At 38.8% G+C, this 20,938-nt stretch overlaps 2 protein-coding genes across 2 annotated transcripts; one reads left to right on the top strand and one right to left on the bottom strand.

Moving 5' to 3' along the window:
- Positions 1-291: 291 nt before the first annotated feature.
- Positions 292-1,755, bottom strand: LOC145793365 (uncharacterized). Its single transcript, XM_082876178.1, has 4 exons — positions 1,570-1,755; positions 963-1,031; positions 765-837; positions 292-674 (listed from the first exon to the last, which is right to left on the bottom strand). The coding sequence occupies exons 1-4, from the start codon at positions 1,753-1,755 to the stop codon at positions 292-294; spliced, it is 711 nt and encodes a 236-aa protein (XP_082732304.1).
- Positions 1,756-18,579: 16,824 nt separating this feature from the next.
- LOC145793364 (uncharacterized) lies at positions 18,580-19,299 on the top strand. Its single transcript, XM_082876177.1, has one exon. It carries the CDS (start codon positions 18,580-18,582, stop codon positions 19,297-19,299), a length of 720 nt encoding a protein of 239 aa, XP_082732303.1.
- Positions 19,300-20,938: the final 1,639 nt, after the last annotated feature.

Genomic DNA, 20,938 nt, shown 5'->3' with positions numbered 1-20,938 from the left:
AGACACCACCAAGTTGGTGAGAAACCAACCAAATCACAAAGTAAGCTGCAAAAGCTAAAACAAATGACCAAGCACCTAAGCAATAGCACCCAGGCAAAATCTAACATGTTTGAAGTTAAAAACAAAATCATGTATTGAGTATTGCAAACCAACTAAGCTACTCTTAATCCAGAAAGCTATCCTAGACTTCATGATGTCCTCCAAATCAGCAAAATTAGGCTGACTCCCGTTGAACATAACAACATTTCTCAACTTCCAGATTGACCACAACAAAATTAACGGCACAATCTTTCAAATACTCAGTTCCTTCTGCTCAACTGACACACCTGCCCACCAATGAAGCAATGCTTCCACAGGTCCAGGAACTACCGAACAGAAGTCCCACCAATTCAAAATACTAGACCATATTCTCCATATTGGCGGACAGTGTAAGAGTACATGGTTGACAGTTTCAACATCTTCTCTGCAAAAGACACAAAGACTGCAAACATTAGCATCCAACACCCCAATTCGATGTAGAAAATCAGATGTTTTCACCCTGCCCTTCCAAGCTAACCAACCAAAAAATTGCATTTTTGGAGGAGCCACATTCTTCCACAACCATTTGGCAATCCGCAGATCAGACCCCTTGGTTGCTGGAAACCACTTCCTCACTAATTCCACTGAGAAAAGGCCTGATGAGTTTAGTTCCCATCTCAAACAAAATGTTCATCATGCACTATAACAACAGGGATATCATTCAACCACTCATGATGCCTACTTACCTCTTCCTCCTCCCAAACTCTCAACAGTCATCGGAAAACCAGATTCTACTGCTCTGACCTTCCTCTTCTCTGACTAAAATGCAATAAAGTGCCCTCATTTTCTTCTGATAAGCTAAATAGCCTTGGGAACACCTCACATAACCTGCTGTTATGACACCAAATATCAGACCAGAAATGAATTCATTCCCCATTCCCAACCTTTAACCTTGCATTATCCAAACAGAAATCAAACAAGCTAGGATTCTCCTGGGCAATACTTAGAATACCCTGCCAAATTGGAGATACCATACCTACTCCCCCAACATTAGGCCACCACCCTCCTCAACCTTCCCATACTTGCTGCACAACACTTCCCTCCACAAAGCTTTATCTTCGACAACATACCTCCACCACCACTTTAGGAGTAAGCAAACATTCATGTCACTTATGCTTTTTATCCCTAAGCCACCTTGAGTTTTAAATTTAATTAACTCCTGCCATCTTACTAAGTGAACTTTCCTCCTCAATTCATTTCCTCTCCAAAGAAATACAGTCTGCAGTTTCTTAATAATCTTCACCATCCTTTTGGCATCTTAAAATTTGATATATAATAAGATGGTAAACGAGACACCAATGACTTAATCAATGTTAACCTCCGAGCAAAAGACAACAATTTTGTCTTCCAAAGAGACAAGTTTTTCCGAATTTTATCGACTACTGGTTTCCAAGTTGACTTCATCTTAGGATTAGCTCCTAGAGGAAGGCTCAAATACAATAATGGCAGCCTCTAACTATGACAATTTAATACTGCTGCAAACTCATTCACCTCATTATCTGAAACGCCCACCCCACAAACAACACTTTTGTGGAAGGTTATCTTGAGACTAGACATCACCTCAAAGCATCTTAGTACCCTTTTAATTGAAAGGAGCTTCACACTCTCTGTTTCGTAGAGCATGATTGTATCGTCTACAAACTGTAAATGTGAGATGCTCATATCGTTGACTTCCATTGCGATTCCTTTAATCAACCCCAGCTGTTTGGCCCTATTAAGCTCATTGATGGGTGCAACTCTATTCATAAAAGTGAACTTATGCGAATTTATGTTCAACTTACGCTTTTTTGTAAGATCACGTATGTAAGTTCATAAGAACTTACGTAATTTTGTAGTAGGGTTGCATACAATGTGCATTGCACACCAGGGCATTACCCGTCAAGTTATAATTAATTGGTTCCAATCGAATAACACGGTTTCAAAATTTAACAAAGAAACTAAAGTTATGAAAGGATTAAATTGAAATTTTGGTAGAAGTATATGGGCGACTAAAGTGGTGATACTAAGGGGTTGTTTGGGATGAGCTAAATAAGTGTACTTTTTGTCTTTTTACGAAAAGATGTGCAGAAAAGTAGAGAGGTGATGTGATAGAAAAAAGATAAAAAAATAAAAAAAATGAATTATTTTATGGATGCCAAACTGGGCCTAAAGTGAGGTTTTGATAAAAGTACAAGGTGCTAAAGCTAAATGTAATTAGTACTGTCACATAGATGTTTTTCGTTAGTTTTCGAAAAGGCGATACACAATTTAGCCAAATTGCAACTTGACTCAAAATTTTTGGGGTTAACTAAGACAATTAAAAGATTAAGGGCCAAAGTGAGATTAAATGTAAAATGAAGAGGTGCAAAACAAATTTACCCGTAAGTTTAGGCAAGAATGTAATGATAATTCATGACCTCTTAGGTGTATTTGGTTAACTGTGATATAATAAAATGGAAGGATAATTTCATAAAAATATTCATTTCATAATTGGTTGAGTAAAAAAATAAATAAAGAATACATTACAAATGAAATCATCAATTACCATTATAAGAAAATGATCATTTTATAAGAAAGTCTATTGAATAATTTTTCCATTTCATTTTGTTCTAATGAACAAAATAGAGTATTAATGGAAGAAAAAAGCTATGGATCCAAGATTCTGACCAAGAAAATTGTCAAGAAAATGTTTGGATGGTGTGAATATAAACTTGACGTGTTGTAGGTCCCACCTAACAAATCGATGAGAATTTCCTTCGATCCAAAATCTGGAGTGGAAGGGATTGTTTGGGCCCATAGTGACTATCATGAGTCTTATTTCGATGATCCAAACTGCTTATTTTGTCGGATATTTTGTGTTTTTCATTGATAATTGCAACTTGTTTAATTTATTATTTTTGTCATAAAAAAGTGTATGGTTTATTTTTTAAAAATACAACTATCATCAGTTTTTCTAGTGAAAAACATAATAAATTGAACAAGTTACAGCTATTAGATCAATCTGACTTTTTTATGTAGATGAAACACATGAAATATCTAACAAAATAAACACTTCGGATTATTAAAATGGCCCAATCAACCCACTCCATTCCAAATTTTGAACTGAAGAAAATCTTCCTCCAAAAATTTAGTCCACATGCTAAAGTCTAGGTAATTTTATGAGAGATTTTTTTGAGTGTGTAGTCCCACTGTTAATGGAATGACCATTATGCGAAATTAGTGAATTATTATTTCATTTTTAATATAATTATTTTTACCCAATCAAACATGGGAAGGACATTGAGAAAAAATGATCCTACCATGATTGTAATTCTCTCCATTGTATATTTATAATGGAGAGATTTCATTACATTATCTAATGGTGAGTGTGACGATCTCTTTTAATTTAAATTAATTATAAATTTACATTCTTATTTCATAGCCATTAGATATGTAATAAAAAATTTTCATTACATAAATCAAATGGAGAGGATGAAAGTTCCCATTCCATTCTTATTCTATTGAACCATACATTACAAGCTTGTTTGGTAACGCTTATGTTTACAATTTTTTTATTTATATTAACAAAAATTTTAAAAATTATATATATATAAAAAAACTTGTTTGATATCTATTTTCATAAACTTATAAATGGTTTAGAAAATTTACAAAATATTTGCGACTATCAAAAAGGTGATTTAAATTATTTAGGATTTTTTTTTCCCTTTCTCCTTTCCCTACTCCCTCCGGCCACCATCTCCCACTCATGGTTACCACCTTTGCTTGCCAAAATCCATCTTTAGCCACCACCTTCGAAAGTCGATTACCATCTCCGACCATCCGCCACCACTTTCGGTGGTTGATTACCATCTTCAACTATTAACAAACACCTTTCACTACCATTTCTGGCGGCCGACAACCATCTTTGGCTACCGCCAACTACCTCCAGCTATTAGAAACAACATTTGATCACCACATCCACATGACCAATACCAATTCTGACCATAATATGTGGCTATCAATAATCACCTTCGACCAACATTCACCTCCTTCACTTAGTTTCAAAATAAACTTTTAAAACATAAATATATATAATGTTTTATGTAAATACTAAATTGCGATGGTTATAAAAAAATAAAAAATAAAATAAAATAAACGGTGATCGTTATCAAACAATATTACATAAATGTTGGAAACCAACCTCATTTTTATTTGATTTGAAAATAAAATAATTGACAAATCTCACAAATTATGAACGTTTAGTATTACATATACAAAAGTTAAAGTTAATCAAAGATTCAATAGCGATTACAACTCAAAAATTGTAAAATGGAGTTATGCTTATCATTGTACCGTAAGTCATTGAAGTCGGCAGGAATAGGCAGTTGCTTGATCCAAGAGAGAGACAGCGAGCACAAAAAAAATATTAACTATCCAATCTTTTTACTTGGTTATAGCGATCTCGGTTTTCCCTCCATTGGTTATTGTAATCCGGACTTGGTTCCGTAGATGTCAGTTGTTGTATTTGTTTCTTTCTGTCCTTCAATACTTTGTGTTTGAGTTATAGGATATTTTGGGCAGGATTGTTACAGGTTGGGTGTGTTTGGGAGCAAATGGTTGCTGCCCAGAATTTTGGTCTTTCGCTCGAGCGAGCCTTTTGTCGCTCGAGCGAGCTCTGTGTTATAGATCATTCGCTCGAGCCAGGGTTCCTTCGCTCGAGCGAGAGTTGATTTTTGTATCTGGTGGCTCGAGCGAGGAGTCCTTCGCTCGAGCTTGCGTCTGTGTCTGGTTCTGAACCTGAAGGTTTCAATTCTTCGCACGAGTGAGCTTTCCTTCGCTCGAGCGAGCGAGGTCTTTGTTTTGGATTTCTTCGCTCGAGCGAGCATTCTGTCGCTCGAGCGTACTTCTGGGTTGTAGACCTGAAGCTTTGAATTGTTGGCTCGAGCAAGACTTTCTTCGCTCCAGCGAGGGTTCTTTGTGTCTGGTCGCTCGAGCGACCAATCCTTCCCTCGAGCGAGCCTGTGTTACATCAGTAGACAGCAGTGGGATTACACTTCACTTTTTCATCTCTTCTTTCACTCAAACCTTAGATCCGACCTCTCTCTCTCTCTCTCTCTATACATCTTCTCTCTAGGGTTTCATCTATTTTTAGTGTGTTTCTACCCTAAATTATTTGTAAGAAAGGTAAAGGGTTGCAAGGGCTTTGTTTTAATCTGAACAATAGTGGATTTGGAGCACTTTGGTTTTTCCTCATCTACTCCTTTGGGCTTCTAATTTCGAGGTAGGGATATCCTACTCCTTCTTATGGGTTTTGACTTAAATATTTGTCATTTTGATTAGTTGGTGTTGTTGGGTAATTTTAGAAAAAGTTAGGGTTTGGTTTGTAATTTACAAAAGAGGGGTTTTGTGTTTAATAACTCTGCATGTATTTAAGGCCTTGGAAATATGAGTTTGAGAGTTAAATTGATGAAATTTGGTCTTAGGATCAATATTTGAGAAAAAGGGAAAATGCCCTAATTTTTGAAATCAATTAATTTGTATAATTAATTTGGGGAAAATGTGGAAATATGAACTTGAGTTGATATCCATGAAATTGGAAAAATTATGAGATTGAAGGGTAGTTGGATAATTTAATCACTCACCCATGAAAATGTTGATATTTTATCGGTTGATAAATTTACTATCTGTTTAGAGATAACTGCTTTGGGCTATCGGTAGAGGATAGTATTGATTGTTGTAGACACTGCATGTTGATTAGGGAAAACTGAAACTAGTCAAATGTGTTATGTCATTGAATATGACGGTTAGATTAATACAACAAATATGTGTATTGATTGATTATTGTATGTGATGAAGTGCTGAAATACATTATATATGTATATTTGTTAGGGAGGAGATAGGGGATGTACTTCAGTGTGTTGGAGAAGATAGGGGATGCACTCCACACACATATGTGTTCATATACTTTAACACATTATTTATGTATTTTTGTTTGGGAGGAGATAGGAGATGTACTCCATATGTGTTCATATACTTTAACGCATTATTTATGTATCTTTGTTTGGGAGGAGATAGGGGATGTACTCCATATGTGTTCATATATTTTAACACATTGTTTGTGTATCTTGGTTTGGGAGGAGATGGGGAATGCACTCCATATATGGTTATATGCTTAAATACATTGTGTATGTATCCTTGATTGGGGAATGATGAGGATGGACTCCATAGATAACTAAGCTGGCTAGAATGTCCGGGGTGAAAGTCCCGAAGCCTTATAAATTGAAGTGCATGTATAGAATTATTAATTGGAGTATTAATTACATGAGATGTAGTCTCATTTTGAATCATGGATAACGGAAGTATTAATGAGTCGAGCTGTAGTCTCACCTAAATTGTTTGGTTAGATAATGAACCATATTGAGGAATTGAATTGGATAAATAAGGGAAGTGGATGGTGGCATGGATGTGTTTGTTGTCGGGAGATGAGAAGGGTATGAATTGGTCTGCACGTGTTAGTCATTTGTCGAATGATAATGTTTTAGTTATTTCTCATATTGGGTTTAGTTTATCTCTATTGGGTTTTGGCTCACCCTTCTTGGGACACCGTTTTTAGGTACATGAGACGTGCCAAGTTCAAGATCTTTGCTTAGGAAGTTTTCGGAGTTGAACTACTTTGCTATTTGTTTTATTGATTACATGTAAATGCAAGCCGATGGCTTTTCTGGTAAAAGAGTTAAAACTCTTCTTATGTGTAACCAGGTAGCAACTTGGAAAGATGTAAGCCCGCAGGGCATTTTATTATTGTTGTAAACATTTGTTACTTATATGAAATACTCTTTTGTAATATTAACTCTGATGTATGTATGGAAAAGTGACCTATCTTTCATTCATATAGAACTGTTAGATGTTGGATTTATGTATTATTTTGAGGGCGTTACATTGGTTTTCTTTGATTTCAACATACCTTTGGTTTCATTTCGTAATGGAATATGCCGTTTGGATTGACGACGGTTTCGATCAAATCCTTTGTTTTTTAGAAATTTAATATTAATATAATATAATAAGGGTAGTTTGGGAAGAAAAAAAGTAGACAAACAATATATGCCTTTTATTTTTTATATGAGTACTACTATTAGTCCCTACATTTTTACTTTGGTCCCCCACTTTTGAACCCCACCCGACAAAATGAGAGTCCCGTCCATTTTCTCTTTGGAGCCCACCTTAATTCCAACTCTAACCTTTTCTTTTGGACCCAACTTTTGTTCTGTGTTTCCTTTTGCCAGCAGCCTTCACCGCCGACAGTCCTACTTGCTAGCATCCAAAACCTTTTCCACTTCCTCCACCCACCAGTGCTACCACATTGCCACTACAACCCACCTCACTCCTCTCACATCCCACATTCTACATCCTTCCTCTTCGTCTTCCTCCTACCAAACCTACAGCCAACGCCAACGCCGCGAACCCCCTTCTCTCTCTTGCAATCTCGATCTTGATTATCGTCCAACTATCACTGCCACGGGGCTCTTCCCTAAATCACGCAAGCAAAGCCTAGATCTATAACAAAAGAAGAAGAAGAAGAAGAAGAAGGAGAAGGAGAAGAAGAAGGAGAAAAAGAAAAGGAAAAAGAAGAGGAAGAGGAACTACGGGGATGGAAAGATGCAGTGGAGAGAGTGGTAGAGAAGAGTAAGAGAGGGGTGGCAACGGAGGTAGTGGTGACTGCTGGCATTGAGAAATGATAGGGAGGGATGGGTGGCGACGAAGATATGAAAATAAGGGTGGAGAAGAGGATGAGAGCAGTGAAGGGAAGTTGGAGAGAGGCGGTTGGAGGTGGAGGAAGGGGAATGTTGACGACCGGAGGTGGTGGTGACTGTCGGATATAATGGGGATGTGATTAGGGTTAGGGTTACAGTTAGGGTTAGGGTTTGGGTTTGGGAAATTAAGGTTAAAAGATTAAGGATGAGAGTAAAAATGGAATTTTATGTTTGGACAAAATTGGAATTAAAAAAAAAATAGAGTGTGGGTAATTCTATTTCCACACACCAAACTCTCTCAGTGCACATATCTTCTCAAGGCACACACTTAATGATTTTCAAATATTAAGTTTTGCTAAGTAAACATCCTTCATTGTCAAAAATGCCCCTAGCTCCTTCAAACCTTCAAATGTAACCTAACCTTAGTCACCACTCGCTATTGCTACCATCGCCATGAACCACTACAAACTCCAATCACCAACAAGAGAGATCGTTTCACCAACTAGAGAGATCCTTGTGACTAAGGTTTTAAAGAGAGAAATCATGGTGGCTAGGGTTTCGTAAAGAAAGAGAGGGGTTGCGACTATGATTTTGACAAAATGAAGGGTAGTGGTTACAAGGGTATCGAAGAGGGCTGTGGACTGAGTTTGCAGTGGTAGGAAGCTTGTGGCAATGGGGATTTCATGGCGGTAGAGTTGTAGTAATGGTGGTTCGTAGTGGTGGCCGTGAGTGGTGGCTAAGGTTAGGTTTAGGAAGTTAGGATTTTGGTGGAGAAAATAAGGACATTTTGATAATTTTATTTTAGGACAAAATTGTAATAAAATAAAATATCATTAAGTGTGTGAACAAAAAGGAAATGAGATGTGGAAATAGAAGCTCTTAAGAGGTTGGTGGTTCTAAGAAAAAAGGTAAAGATAAATAGTAGCACTCTTTTTATAATTAGTTTAGATTTGGGAGTGTTTGATAATCCAATTCAGCTCGTAAAACTGAAAGTATTAAGCGATTTCTTAATTAAGTTGGTTTAATTGTACATATATTGTATCACTTAAAAAAAGGCTAAAATTTTCAGTAAAAAAACCCTAGTTTTTTCTCATCACTTAACGCACTAAGTGGGGAAGAAAATAAGGCACTAAGTCATATTGTATAGGTTTAGAAACTTATTTTTCAATGCTTCATTCCTCACAGTTTTGGCTGCTTTGTCTACTCTCCCTCTCGATTTTGGCTGCTCTTCCAAGAATTCAATTCATCTATTAAGGCAAGAAGGTAAGTGTAGAAAATTACTTTTTTATTTGGATTTAACTTGCATGTATATATATGAATACATTGTTTATGAGTTTTTTATTTTTTATTTTTTATAATTGTTATATATATATATATATATTAACTTGTGTATGTTAGCATATATATATACATATACATACACATATATATGTTTGTGGGAATTTTTATTATGTCTTTATCTTGGCTCTTCATATGGTTTTTCTCTATTAGGCCTTTAAAAAAAATTTGTTTGATTGAGTTTTTAGAATTTTTTTTGAAACAAATTCAAGAAATACTTTAAATTTTAAAAAAAAAATACTTATTATTTTCATATAATTTTATCTTTTTTGTGTTTATTTTTGTTAAACTAGTTTTTATATTTTTTTAAAACATAAAAATAAAAAAACGTTATGAAAATAAACCCAATCATAATTATAGATCAATTTTACTTAGATAGAGAATCACTGTTATGTTTTAATTCCCAATAAAAAAAAGCCCATGGTCAAAAAAAGAAAAAAATAAAATAAAATAAAATTGATCAAGCCTCCAATTTCTTGTTAAAAAACTATAATGCGATTACTTCATAAGTTTTAAGGCTCTTATTCTATCTATGAATTTATATTTTACTTATTTTGGTTACATAAGTAATATTTATTTCTTTTTCTATTGAATACAAAAAAAGAAAAAAAAATCATGCATATGTTAAATTTATTTTAATTAAGTATAATGACATTTTATGTTTAGGATAACTTTTGATGACAGTGGAAAGATCCAGATTGTCTAAACTTTTCATAAATTTGTGTTTAGAAGATGCTTCTAAAATTTGTAAAAATGGTGGTAGTCTTAAAAAAGAATCTTGGGGTAGGATGAGGGTAGTCTTTAAGCAATAAAAGAATTTTGACGTTTCTCAAAAACAGTTAAAAAAGCAATGGGAATATCTGAAAAAGAAATATGAGGTGTGGTCAAAGATAATCTCTAAAACTGGGAATGGTCATGATGATTCAGTGACTAATATAATAAATTGGAGCCCACAAGAATGTGATGAGTACATAAAGGTATCACTATCTTTAATGTTGATATATTTGTTTAAAAAACATAACGGCATTCAATATGTGTGTAATTTTCAAATTTGTAGTGTTATAGGTTAATCTAGAGGCAAAACAATTTTGATATGTTGGTTTACAACATGAAAATGAGCTAAAAGCATTATTTGATGGTATTAAAGCAACTAAAAAAATTTCATGGCGTCCACCGAAAAAAGGTTACCTACCGATGGCTTTGGAACACAATTAGAAATATGCTTTAATCTTGATGATGAATTTCTTGAGACATCTTCACCAAAGGATGTGGCAAAATTTGACAATAAACATCAAAAGAAAAACAAATACGATGATCTAGTTGAACAACTATTTAAAACGCTTAAAACATTACGGAATTCTAAACGGCCTAATATAGAAGAATGTAATCAGATTTTGGATGAGATGCGGCTTTTTGAAATGACTGACCCATTATATATAATTGCATGTTTAGGACCCTACTTGTTGTCAAATTCCGTGGACAAACTTGGGTTTAAATTGAGTTGTACGTTTCTAGTTTTTGGTCTTCCCGCTCAAGCGGGAAAAGTGGCGCTTGAGCGGAGATTCCACCTCATAGTATTTGCCTCATCTACAAAATATACTGAGTGGTGTGTTTTTACGCTCGAGCGTGGGATCTTCTGCTCGAGCATGAACCTTGGTTTGGAACACGTGATATAGACTCCCTGCTCGAGCGTCTATTCCCACACTCGAGCGGATCTCGCGATCTCAGCCTCTATAAAACCTCAAATTGCTCCAAATCTAGGGTTATGTTTTCTAGATCTTCTTTAAGGGTTTTAGGGTTTTCTTTTGGGGATATTTTTCTTGTTTTCCTTGATGTTTGATTGAGTTTGAACTCATGTTCTTATAAGCACACATCAAGGAGTTTGTTTGATCTTCTTTGAGAGTATTCTTCTTCGGTGGAATCCGAAGATTCAAGCATAGAGTAATCAAAGGTGTTTGATGTTGTGTGCAGTCGTTGATTCGACAATAGATGTTGTGGATTCAACATCAATCTAATCAGTTCCGAATGAAGGTTGCGGTGAAAGACATACAGAAGATTTGAAGACAAATCGGAAGCGTTTGGGTAATTTGTTTGGTATCTTTGTAATCTTTCTTACTTCAGTAGTGGATTGATTTGTGGCGTTTCGCCCGTGATTTTTTTTTTTATCACAATTGAAGGTGTTTCAATTGTGGCTTTTCCATGTAAAAATCGTTTGTGTCGATTTATTATTTTCTGAAATAACAATCTAAATCACTTTTGTACGTGCTTGATAATTTAGATTGTGAGTTTTAATTGGTTGGGAATTGAAATAATTAAATCTTGATCTAATCACAAATCACTTAGGTTTTTCAATTGGTATCAGAGCGGGTCACTCATTGTTTTTATCAAAACTATAGGAGTGTGATTTGTGTGATTGGTGATATGGATTCAATCCGTGAAGGTAACTTGACCCATAGACCTCCGTTATTTGATGGTACAAACTATTCTTTTTGGAAAGCTCATATGAAAGCTTTTTTAAAATCTATCGATGAGAAAGTTTGGCACTGTGTGATCTATGGGTGGAGTGAACCTATTGTCACCATTGATGGTGTTGATATTCCCAAACCCCTTGATAAATGGGACACATTCAACTATCAAAACTTGAGTTGGAATAGTAAGGCTCTTAATTCCCTTTCTTGCTCTGTCACACCTAAATAGTTTCGTCGTATTTGCACGTGTGAGGTAGCAAAAGAGGATTGGGAAATTTTTGAAACGATTCATGAGGATACTACTTCTGTTAAAAGGTCAAAACTTCAGCGTCTCACATCTGCCTTTAAAACCCTTTTTATGCGTGATGATGAGACGTTTGATGGTTTCTATGCTAAACTTAGTGACATCGTGAATTCTTGTTTCACACTCGGTGAAAAAATCCCTGAAGCTAAGGTTGTTGGAAAAATTTTGAGGTCTTTACTCGAGAGGTTCCAATCAAAAGTGACAGCTATTAAGGAGGCTCAAAATGTTGATACCCTCAAGCTTGATCAGTTGGTTGGAAACTTGCAGACTTATGAAGCCCACCAGATTTCTAAGAAAAAACAAAAAGATAGCGTGGCTTTCACTAGTGCTCATGAGACTGCAAAAATTCCTGAGACTGAGTTTGATCTAGAGTCCGAGATGACGGCTATGTCTACTAAATAGTTCAAAAAAAATTTAAAGAAAAAGAAACCTAATTTCAGAGACTCTATTTCAAAAGACAAGAGTAATGATAAACCCAAAACTTTTCCACCAAAACTTGCTCCTAAAACTGAAAAGAAGATTGTAAAGGGGCAAGGGGTCAAGTGTTATGAATGTCAAGGGTTTGGACATATTGCTCTTGAATGACCATCGAAAAAGAATTGGAAGAAAGTCCATACAGTGACTTGGGATGATGAAAGCGGGTCAGAGCAAGAACCCGAAGAAACTGAATCCGGTGAAGACGGGGATAGTGCTTTCATGGCATTCTGGTCCACTTTCACTCAACCTCGTCCGAAGCCAGTGGAATTTGCTCATGGTCAGAATTTGCATCGTGCTTCTACCATTGATGAGAGTAATTACTTGTACTGGAAGATCAGAATGAGGGCGTTTCTAAGAGCTTTCGACCCTGAAGGCTGGCAAGCCATTGAAGAGGATTTTGAGAGTACTGATAGCGGGTTGCTCAATGGACAAAGGCCAAAGATGCATGGGATATTCTGAGTCAATTTTATGAAAGAAGAGAGTCATCTTCACCACCATCTATCACTTTTCCTGCCTTAGTTGCTCGACTTGATGAGGTCCAAGAGAAAGAGGAGCAAAAAGAAGATGACGAAACATTAGAAGACAATGATGAGATTGATGGTGATGATCTACAACAAGCTTATGAAAAGCTTTACGATGAATCTTTGAATTTGTCCAAGATCAATGACAAACTCACTCTTAATCTCAAAGCATGTGAAAGCGAGAATGTCAAGTTAAAAGGAGAAATTGCTACAACAAAGTAGAGTGTCATCAAAATCTCTAATGACAAGCAAGACCTATGTGGGAAACTTCTATCTTGTGAGACCGAAAGGAATGAACTTCTAAAAATATATGCCACATATGAAGGGAAGATTGAAAGCCTTGAGATGTCACAAGCTACATTGGAAGAGATGGTTTGTCATAAAAATGAAGAACTCAAAATTGCTAGAGCCACAATTGCCATGTGGAACAAAGGTTCCAAGTCATTAGAAAACATCCTCGGGTCTCAACAAATGGGTTATGACAAAAGTGGGCTAGGCTATGGTAATGCGACAGCTCATAAGGGACATGCATCTATATCTCATGACCTGAAGACTCAAGAAAAGGGAAAGCTGAAGGTGCACTAGGGTGATCCCTCTCTTCATCTTCCTAACGGGGGTAAGATCAACAAAAGGGAGGTAAAGCCTGTTTTTGTTTGTCATCATTGTGGTAGGTATGGCCATTCGTCCTTATTGCTTTGAATTGTTTGGTAAGGTGTCTCAAAAGGGTAGAAATTCTAATACTTTTTGGGTTAGGAGACAACCTTACATGTCTATGCAGAACACCAAGATACATAAGGGTGTTCAGAACGCTAAGACATTTACCAAGACCGCCCGTCCTGATTTTGTTAAGACCAAAAAGATATGGGTGAGAAAAGATGACTTGACTTGTTTAGTTGTTCACACTGCTCTAAAAGCATGTCTCTCACACATGTGGTACCTTGATAGTGGGTGCTCTCGTCACATGTCAGGTGACAAATCCTACTTCACCTCCCTTGAAAAATATGAAGGTGGAATTGTTATCTTTGGAGATGGTGACACTTTTAGAGTCATTGGTAAGGGCTCTATAAGTGTGGTTGGTTTTCCCAAACTTGAAAATGCATTACTTGTTGATGGCCTTAAAGAAAATCATTTGAGCATCAGTCAAATGTGTGATTCCCACTATGAAGTATTGATTTCAAAAAATAAATGTGAAATTTTGGATAAAAAAGGAAATACTGTCATGTATGGGGTTCGCACATCTGATAACTGCTACGGGATTGTTACTACTGATGATCTCACTTGCTACTCAGCCATCATATGTAACATTGATCTGTGGCATCAAAGATTAGGTCACATGAATTTCAAAGACCTAACTAAGATAGCCAACAAAGAGCTTGTGAGAGGCGTACCTAAACTGGGTAAGAATCTGAACCATAAGTGTGGACCATGTCAACTTTTACAACCAAATGTCCTCTTGAATTGGTTCATATGGATCTAATGGGACCTACTCGCACTGAAAGCATTGGAGGTAAAAGATACATTTTTTAACTGTTGATGATTTTACACGTTTTTCATGGGTAAATTTTTTAAGAGAAGAATCTGATACGTTTGATGCTTTCCAGGCCTTAGTCCTTAAAATCCAAAATGAATAGGGTGTGTCTATTGGGCGTATCATAAGAATCCGAACTGATGATGGTTGTGAGTTTGAAAACAGTTCGCTTTTGGATTTTTGTGATATGCATGGAATTAAGCATGAATTTTCTACTCCTATTACTCCACAACAAGATGGAGTTGTTGAGAGGAAGAACAGGGTTGTTCAAGAGATGGCTAGGATCATGCTCTTTAGTAAGAAAGGTCCTCCAAAGTTTTGGGTTGAAGCCCTAAATACTGTTGTTTATGTCACAAATTGTGTGTATTTAAGGTCCGGCACTTTACAAACTCCATATGAATTGTGGAAATGATTGAAACCTAATGTAAAATACTTTAAAACTTTCGGGAGTAAGTGTTACATTTTGAAAGATAGAGAGCCTTTGGGCAAATTTGACTCCCGAAGTGATGAAGGTATTTTTCTAGAGTATTCAACCACTAGTAAGGCTTTTCGTGTCTATAACCTGCGAACTTCATCTTTAATGGAATCAATCAATGTGGTTATAGATGACACAGGTTCTCCTACTTGAGTGACAAATGAGGAAAAAAATGGTAAGTCTCCAATCCTGGATACTAAACCAGAAAGTCAAAGAGAAGCTGAGGTCCAAGCACAAGAAGTTGAGACAGTACCAACTTCTCAGGTAAGTCAGAGTCCAAAGAGTGCACAGAGAGACACCACTTTTGATGCTTCTGTCACCAAAAGTCCAGAGTTCAAACCATCAACAATGGTGAAACTGAATCATCCAGCTCAACAGGTGATCGGAAGTGTCTCGGATCGAATGAAAACCCGAAGACAAATTCGGGATGAGGTATCTCATATGTGTTATGTTTCATTAATTGAACCTAAGAATATAAAAGAGGCCTTACTAGATGATAGTTGGGTCAATTCTATGCATGAAGAATTAGGTCAATTTGAACGTAACAATGTTTGGACTCTAGTTCCCTGACCTAGAGACATGAATGTGATATGTACAAAGTGAATCTTTAAGAATAAATCTGATGAGAATGGTACTGTAGTTAGAAATAAAGCTAGGTTGGTTGCTCAAGGCTACACACAAGTAGAGGGTGTTGACTATAATGAGACGTTTGCCTCAGTTGCACGTCTGGAATTTATTCGTATTTTACTTGGTGTTGCATGCTTTCTTGGTTTCAAACTGTTTCAAATGGATTTGAAAAGTGCCTTTCTAAATGGGTACTTAAAAGAAGAGGCTTATGTTGAGCAACCAAATGGGTTTGAGGACCCTAAATGTCCAAACCATGTCTACAAGATAGACAAGGCTTTGTATGGGTTGAAACAAGCCCCTCGGTCTTGGTATGATGGACTCACTACCTTTCTACTTGATAATGATTTTCAAAGGGATAGTGTGGACAAGACTTTATTTGTGAAACTTACTAAGTCTCATATACTTGTTGCACAGATTTATGTTGATGATATTGTGTTTGGATCCACTGCTGATCATCTTGTTACATACTTTTTGGATTGCATGACACATGAGTTTAAGATGAGCATGATGAGAGAGTTGTCTTACTTCTTAGGTCTTCAAATTAAACAGTCTCCTTTAGGTATGTTTGTTTCTCAAACTAAATATGCCAAAAACCTTGTCTCTAAGTTCGGTCTTAAGTCAGCCAAAAATGCTTGCACTCCCATGAGCACTAGTCTTCACCTTTCCAAAGATTCCTCTGGTACTAATGTTGATCCTACCCTGTTTAGGAGTATGATAGGGAGTCTCTTGTACCTCACTGCAAGTTGTCCTGACATTGCATTTACTGTAGGTGTTTGTGCCCGTTACCAAGCCTGTCCTAAAGATTCTCATTTGATTGCTGTCAAATGTATCATTAAATATGTGAATGAGACATTAGGTTATGGGATTTGGTTCTCGACCAACACTACAGCCAAAATCACTGGTTTTTCCGATGCCGACGGGCAGGGTATGCTGATGATCGTAAGAGCACATCTGGGGGGTGTTTTTACCTTGGGAATAATTTGGTTGCCTGGCATAGCAAAAACAAAATTCCATTTCTCTTTTGACCACCGAGGCTGAGTACATTGCTGTAGGGAGTTGTTGTGCACAAATGCTATGGATAAAGCAAATGCTTCACGATTATGGAATAGACCAGAACACTCTCACTCTTTTCTGTGGTAACACAAGTGCCATTAATATTTCTAAAAATCCTGTCCAACACTCTCGCACCAAACAGATTGACATTCGTCATCATTTTATCCAAGAGTTAGTGGAAGAAGGCCTTGTTGTTCTTGAACATGTACTTACTGAGCATAAAGAAGCTGATATTTTTACAAAACCCCTTTGTGGGAGCCGAATAATTGGCAATGTCGGGAAGAGCGTACTCTGCAGAACAGACACTATTCGCTGTTACCCGGCGCGCTCAGGAGGCCGAATACAATAGATAGGCCGGATAAACGTAAATCCATGGAGCCGAATATGAGAGAGGACAATGAGTAACGAGTAGGCCCTGGCCCCGAGGCCCAGTAAACGAGTATAAATACAGGAACTACAGATAAAGAAGAAATAAAGAGAAGGGTAAGAATCTCCTTGTTTAACTTAGAATACAAGTAACTTAGAGCTTGAGACTGAATTGTTCGTCGGAGTGCTAATTCCGGCACCCTCGTCAGAGTGTTTATTTCCTTTTAGGTGACTATCTGAGGAACCCAAGCGTCTCCCAGGATCCGAAGGGTATTTCCAAACCACTTCTCCACAATTGGCGCCGTCTGTGGGAATACTCGAATACATCCATGGAAGGCGTAACCGAAGATCCTCCGATAACCACTGACGATATTACACAGAGGGATGACCTTACTCCGGCAAATATGCTCAGAAAGGAAACCATTGCTACAAGACGCGCTTTGAACTTCAACTCACCAACGACTTCAGCGCAAGAGATAATGCAAGCAATTATGGAACAAGCAAAGCATAATGAACAGAGGCTGGAGAATATGATCGCTGAAAATGAACGTCTCCGTCAAGATTTGGCCCTGGAAGTAGTGAAATACAGAGAAGCCGCGCGCCAAGATCCCGAATGACCTCCAAGGGCAGGTGAACAACGACCTCGAGCCCGACTAAGGGACACCGATAGTGACTCCAACTCATTATCCATGGAGCCCGACAAGAAGGGACGATCCGAAACCTCCAGCTCCTCCGAAAAGTCTATGAACAAGGAATAAGCGCAGGAGAAATAGTTCGGATGAAGAAGATCAGCATGATCCCTTTGCCCGACAGATTGTAAGGGCAATTCTGCCCAAGAAGTTCAAAGCTCCGTCATTTACCCTCTACGATGGAAAGTCAGACCCCACCGATCACATCCGTCACTACAAGCAAGCCATGACATTGCATGTAGACAACGAGGCCCTCATGTGCCGAATATTCCCCAGTAGCTTGGGACCTCTGGCTGTCAGGTGGTATTACAAACTGGAGCTGGCTTCGGTCAAAAGCTTCAATCAATTACAGAAGTCCTTCAGGACCAGATTCATCACCAACGAGGTCCAGCCGAAACAAGCAGACTCTCTCTGGGCGATGCAAATTCAACCTGAAGAAACACTGAGAGCGTATTCGGCGCGATATTGGGAATGCTTTAATCTTGTTGACGACGCTTGCGACGACGCTTGCAACGACTCCATGGCCATTACCGCCTTCAAAATGGGATTGCAACCAGATAGTGCCCTCTGCAGTTCCTTGACCAGAAGACCCCCCAAAACGGTCTGGGGGTTGATGAAGAAAGTTAAAGAATACTGCAAGGTAGAGGACGATGCCTTGCGGGTTAAAGCCGGACGCGTATCTAGTAAAACAGCATCCCCTGAAATTGCTCAGCCAATAAGTTCCGTACCGCCTCAAAGCCCAGAACCACGACAGCGGGGTAAACGAGATAAAAGGTGGGATTCTCGCCGATCGAATGATCAGTGCTCTCACCGAATGGATGAACAACTGCAAGTTGACAGTAGGCGCACAAGACGTACCGAAAAAAAATATACGGAACTGACAGAGCCGATCAATGCGGTAATGTCCAAAATCCAACATCTCCCGTTCTTCAAATGGCCGTCGAAGATGGTAGGCCCTCCTGACACACGAAGGCGGGGTAAGCGCTGCGAGTATCACAAAGATCATGGCCACGAAACTGAAAGTTGCTACGCATTAAAGGATCACCTGGAGGAACTGGTGCATGATGGCCGGCTGAAACAGTACATAAGAAAAGGCAACCCAACCAAGGCACTAGCCTTAAGACAAGATTCACCTCCACTTGGCGTGATCCATATGATATACAGCTTGCCAGCACCTCTATCCGTGCACACAAATCAATCGCATCCAGTCCCCCGAGAGCAACATACTCTAACCAAACGGCCCAAAAAAGCTTCGAGTATTGCCTTCAACGATTCTGATCTTGTTGGCATAACAATCTCCCACATTGATCCGTTGATCATTAGATTATGCGTAAACCAGTTTACCATCAAACGCATTCTCGTGGATCCAGGGAGTACGTCGGAGGTTATGTATTATGAGACCCTCATCAAACTCGGCTTTAACAAGTCAGATCTGTCTCTGGCGCCTTATCCGTTATTCGGCTTTAACACGAATCCAGAGTACCCGTTGGGGAAGATCACACTACCTGTTCAAGCGGGCTCTAGAACAGTCAAGGTTGAATTCTTGGTTGTAAAGCTTCCTTTGCTGTATAATGTCATCATGGGGCAAAACCTGGTTGCATATCATGCAGGTTGTGCCAAGCACCTATCATCAGCTTATGCGCTTCCCGACAGCCCGTGGCGTTGAAGAGATCCGTGGCTGCCGGCAGTCAGCATGAACTTTTTTATGAATGTTCTATCACTGACCTAACTTGTGGGCTTTGATACTTGTATTTAGCTGACTTCTGCAATGAAAAGTCTCATCTTTTTCCATCGTGTAATTCACTTCCCGTTATAGTGTTAATAAGTCTCCGGATTCAGAGCCCCCTTTAGTGCAGAACACGTTGGGGCCGATTAAGTCTCCGGATTCGGAGCGCCCTTCGTGGATATCACGATTGGCTCAAATAAGCCTCCAGATTCGGAGCGCCCTTCGGTGCATGACACTTTAAGGCCGATTAAGCCTTCGGATTCGGAGCCCCCTTCGGTGCAGAACACGTTGGGGCCGATTAAGTCTCCGGATTCGGAGCGCGCTTCGTGGATATCATGATTGGCTCAAATAAGCCTCTAGATTCGGAGCGCCCTTCGGTACGTGACACCTTAGGGCCGATTAAGTCTCCAGATTCAGAGCGCCCTTCATGGATATCATGATTGGCTCAAATAAGCCTCCGGATTCGGAGCCCCCTTCGGTGCATGACACCTTAGGGCCGATTAAGTCTCCGGATTCGGAGTGCCCCTTCGTAGATATCATGATTGGCTCAAATAAGCCTCCGGATTCGGAGCGCCCTTCGGTGCATGACACCTTAGGGCCGATTAAGTCTCCAGATTCGGAGCCCCGTTCGGTGCACAACACGTTGGGGCCGATTAAGTCTCCGAATTCGGAGCGCCCTTCGTGGATATCACGATTGGCTCAAATAAGCCTCCGGATTCGGAGCGCCCTTCGGTGCATGACACCTTAGGGCCGATTAAGTCTCCAGATTCGGAGCCCCCTTCGGTGCACAACACGTTGGGGCCGATTAAGTCTCCGAATTCGGAGCGCCCGTCGTGGATATCAAGATTGGCTCAAATAAGCCTCCGGATTCGGAGCGCCCTTCGGTGCATGACACCTTGGGGCCGATTAGGTCTCCTGATTCGGAGCGCCCTTCGTGGATATCACGATTGGCTCAAATAAGCCTCCGGATTCGCAGCGACCTTCGGTGCATGACACCTTAGGGCCGATTAAGTCTCCGGATTCGGAGCCCCCCTTCGGTGCACAACACGTTGGGGCTGATTAAGTCTCCGAATTTAGAGTGCCCTTCGTGGATATCACGATTGGCTCAAATAGGCCTCCGGATTCGGAGCGCCCTTCGGTGCATGACACCTTAGGACCGATTAAGCCTCCGGATTCGGAGCCCCTTCTGCAAATCATATCCCCATTCAGCTCCTAAAGCTCGCATGCACAGGCTTATTCATTACGTCGGTCGGCCAAGTACCTAAGCTGAGCCGAATCAGACTATAATTGAACGCAATGTCATTCGTCAACTTAGCGAATTGGGCACATCTTATGGACCCCTTATTACATACAGAAATTATTGCACAAACTACAAGTCCGCATGAACGAAACAAAATATGCCAATATGCGAAATGAGGTGCCTAATTGAATATATAAAAACGCCCAAAATAAGGCGCAAACGTTCGAAATGAAACATTTTATTTGATTAAAACAGTAGTTACTTAAACGCAACCCGCATTTGAACATTACAATATCCATTTTCAACCTCAAAAGTGAAAAAGGGGAAAAGACGCGTTAG

Source organism: Camellia sinensis, chromosome 6, assembly GCF_055761805.1.
Source record: "Camellia sinensis isolate YWXY chromosome 6, ASM5576180v1, whole genome shotgun sequence".
NCBI lineage: Eukaryota > Viridiplantae > Streptophyta > Magnoliopsida > Ericales > Theaceae > Camellia > Camellia sinensis.
The sequence above is the reverse complement of the archived record's forward strand: the minus strand, read 5'-3'. Positions and strand labels throughout refer to the sequence as shown.

What these genes read in the sequence shown, in the direction of transcription:
- LOC145793364 (XM_082876177.1), top strand. Translation starts at nt 18,580, where the DNA reads ATGGTAGGCCCTCCTGACACACGAAGGCGGGGTAAGCGCTGCGAGTAT.
- LOC145793365 (XM_082876178.1), bottom strand. Translation starts at nt 1,755, where the DNA reads ATGGAAGTCAACGATATGAGCATCTCACATTTACAGTTTGTAGACGAT. An exon ending in TGGGCGTTTCAGATAATGAG is followed by an intron (nt 1,032 to 1,569) that starts GTGAATGAGTTT and finishes CCAATTTGGCAG; the next exon opens with GGTATTCTAAGTATTGCCCA. An exon ending in GAGTTTGGGAGGAGGAAGAG is followed by an intron (nt 675 to 764) that starts GTAAGTAGGCAT and finishes TAAACTCATCAG; the next exon opens with GCCTTTTCTCAGTGGAATTA.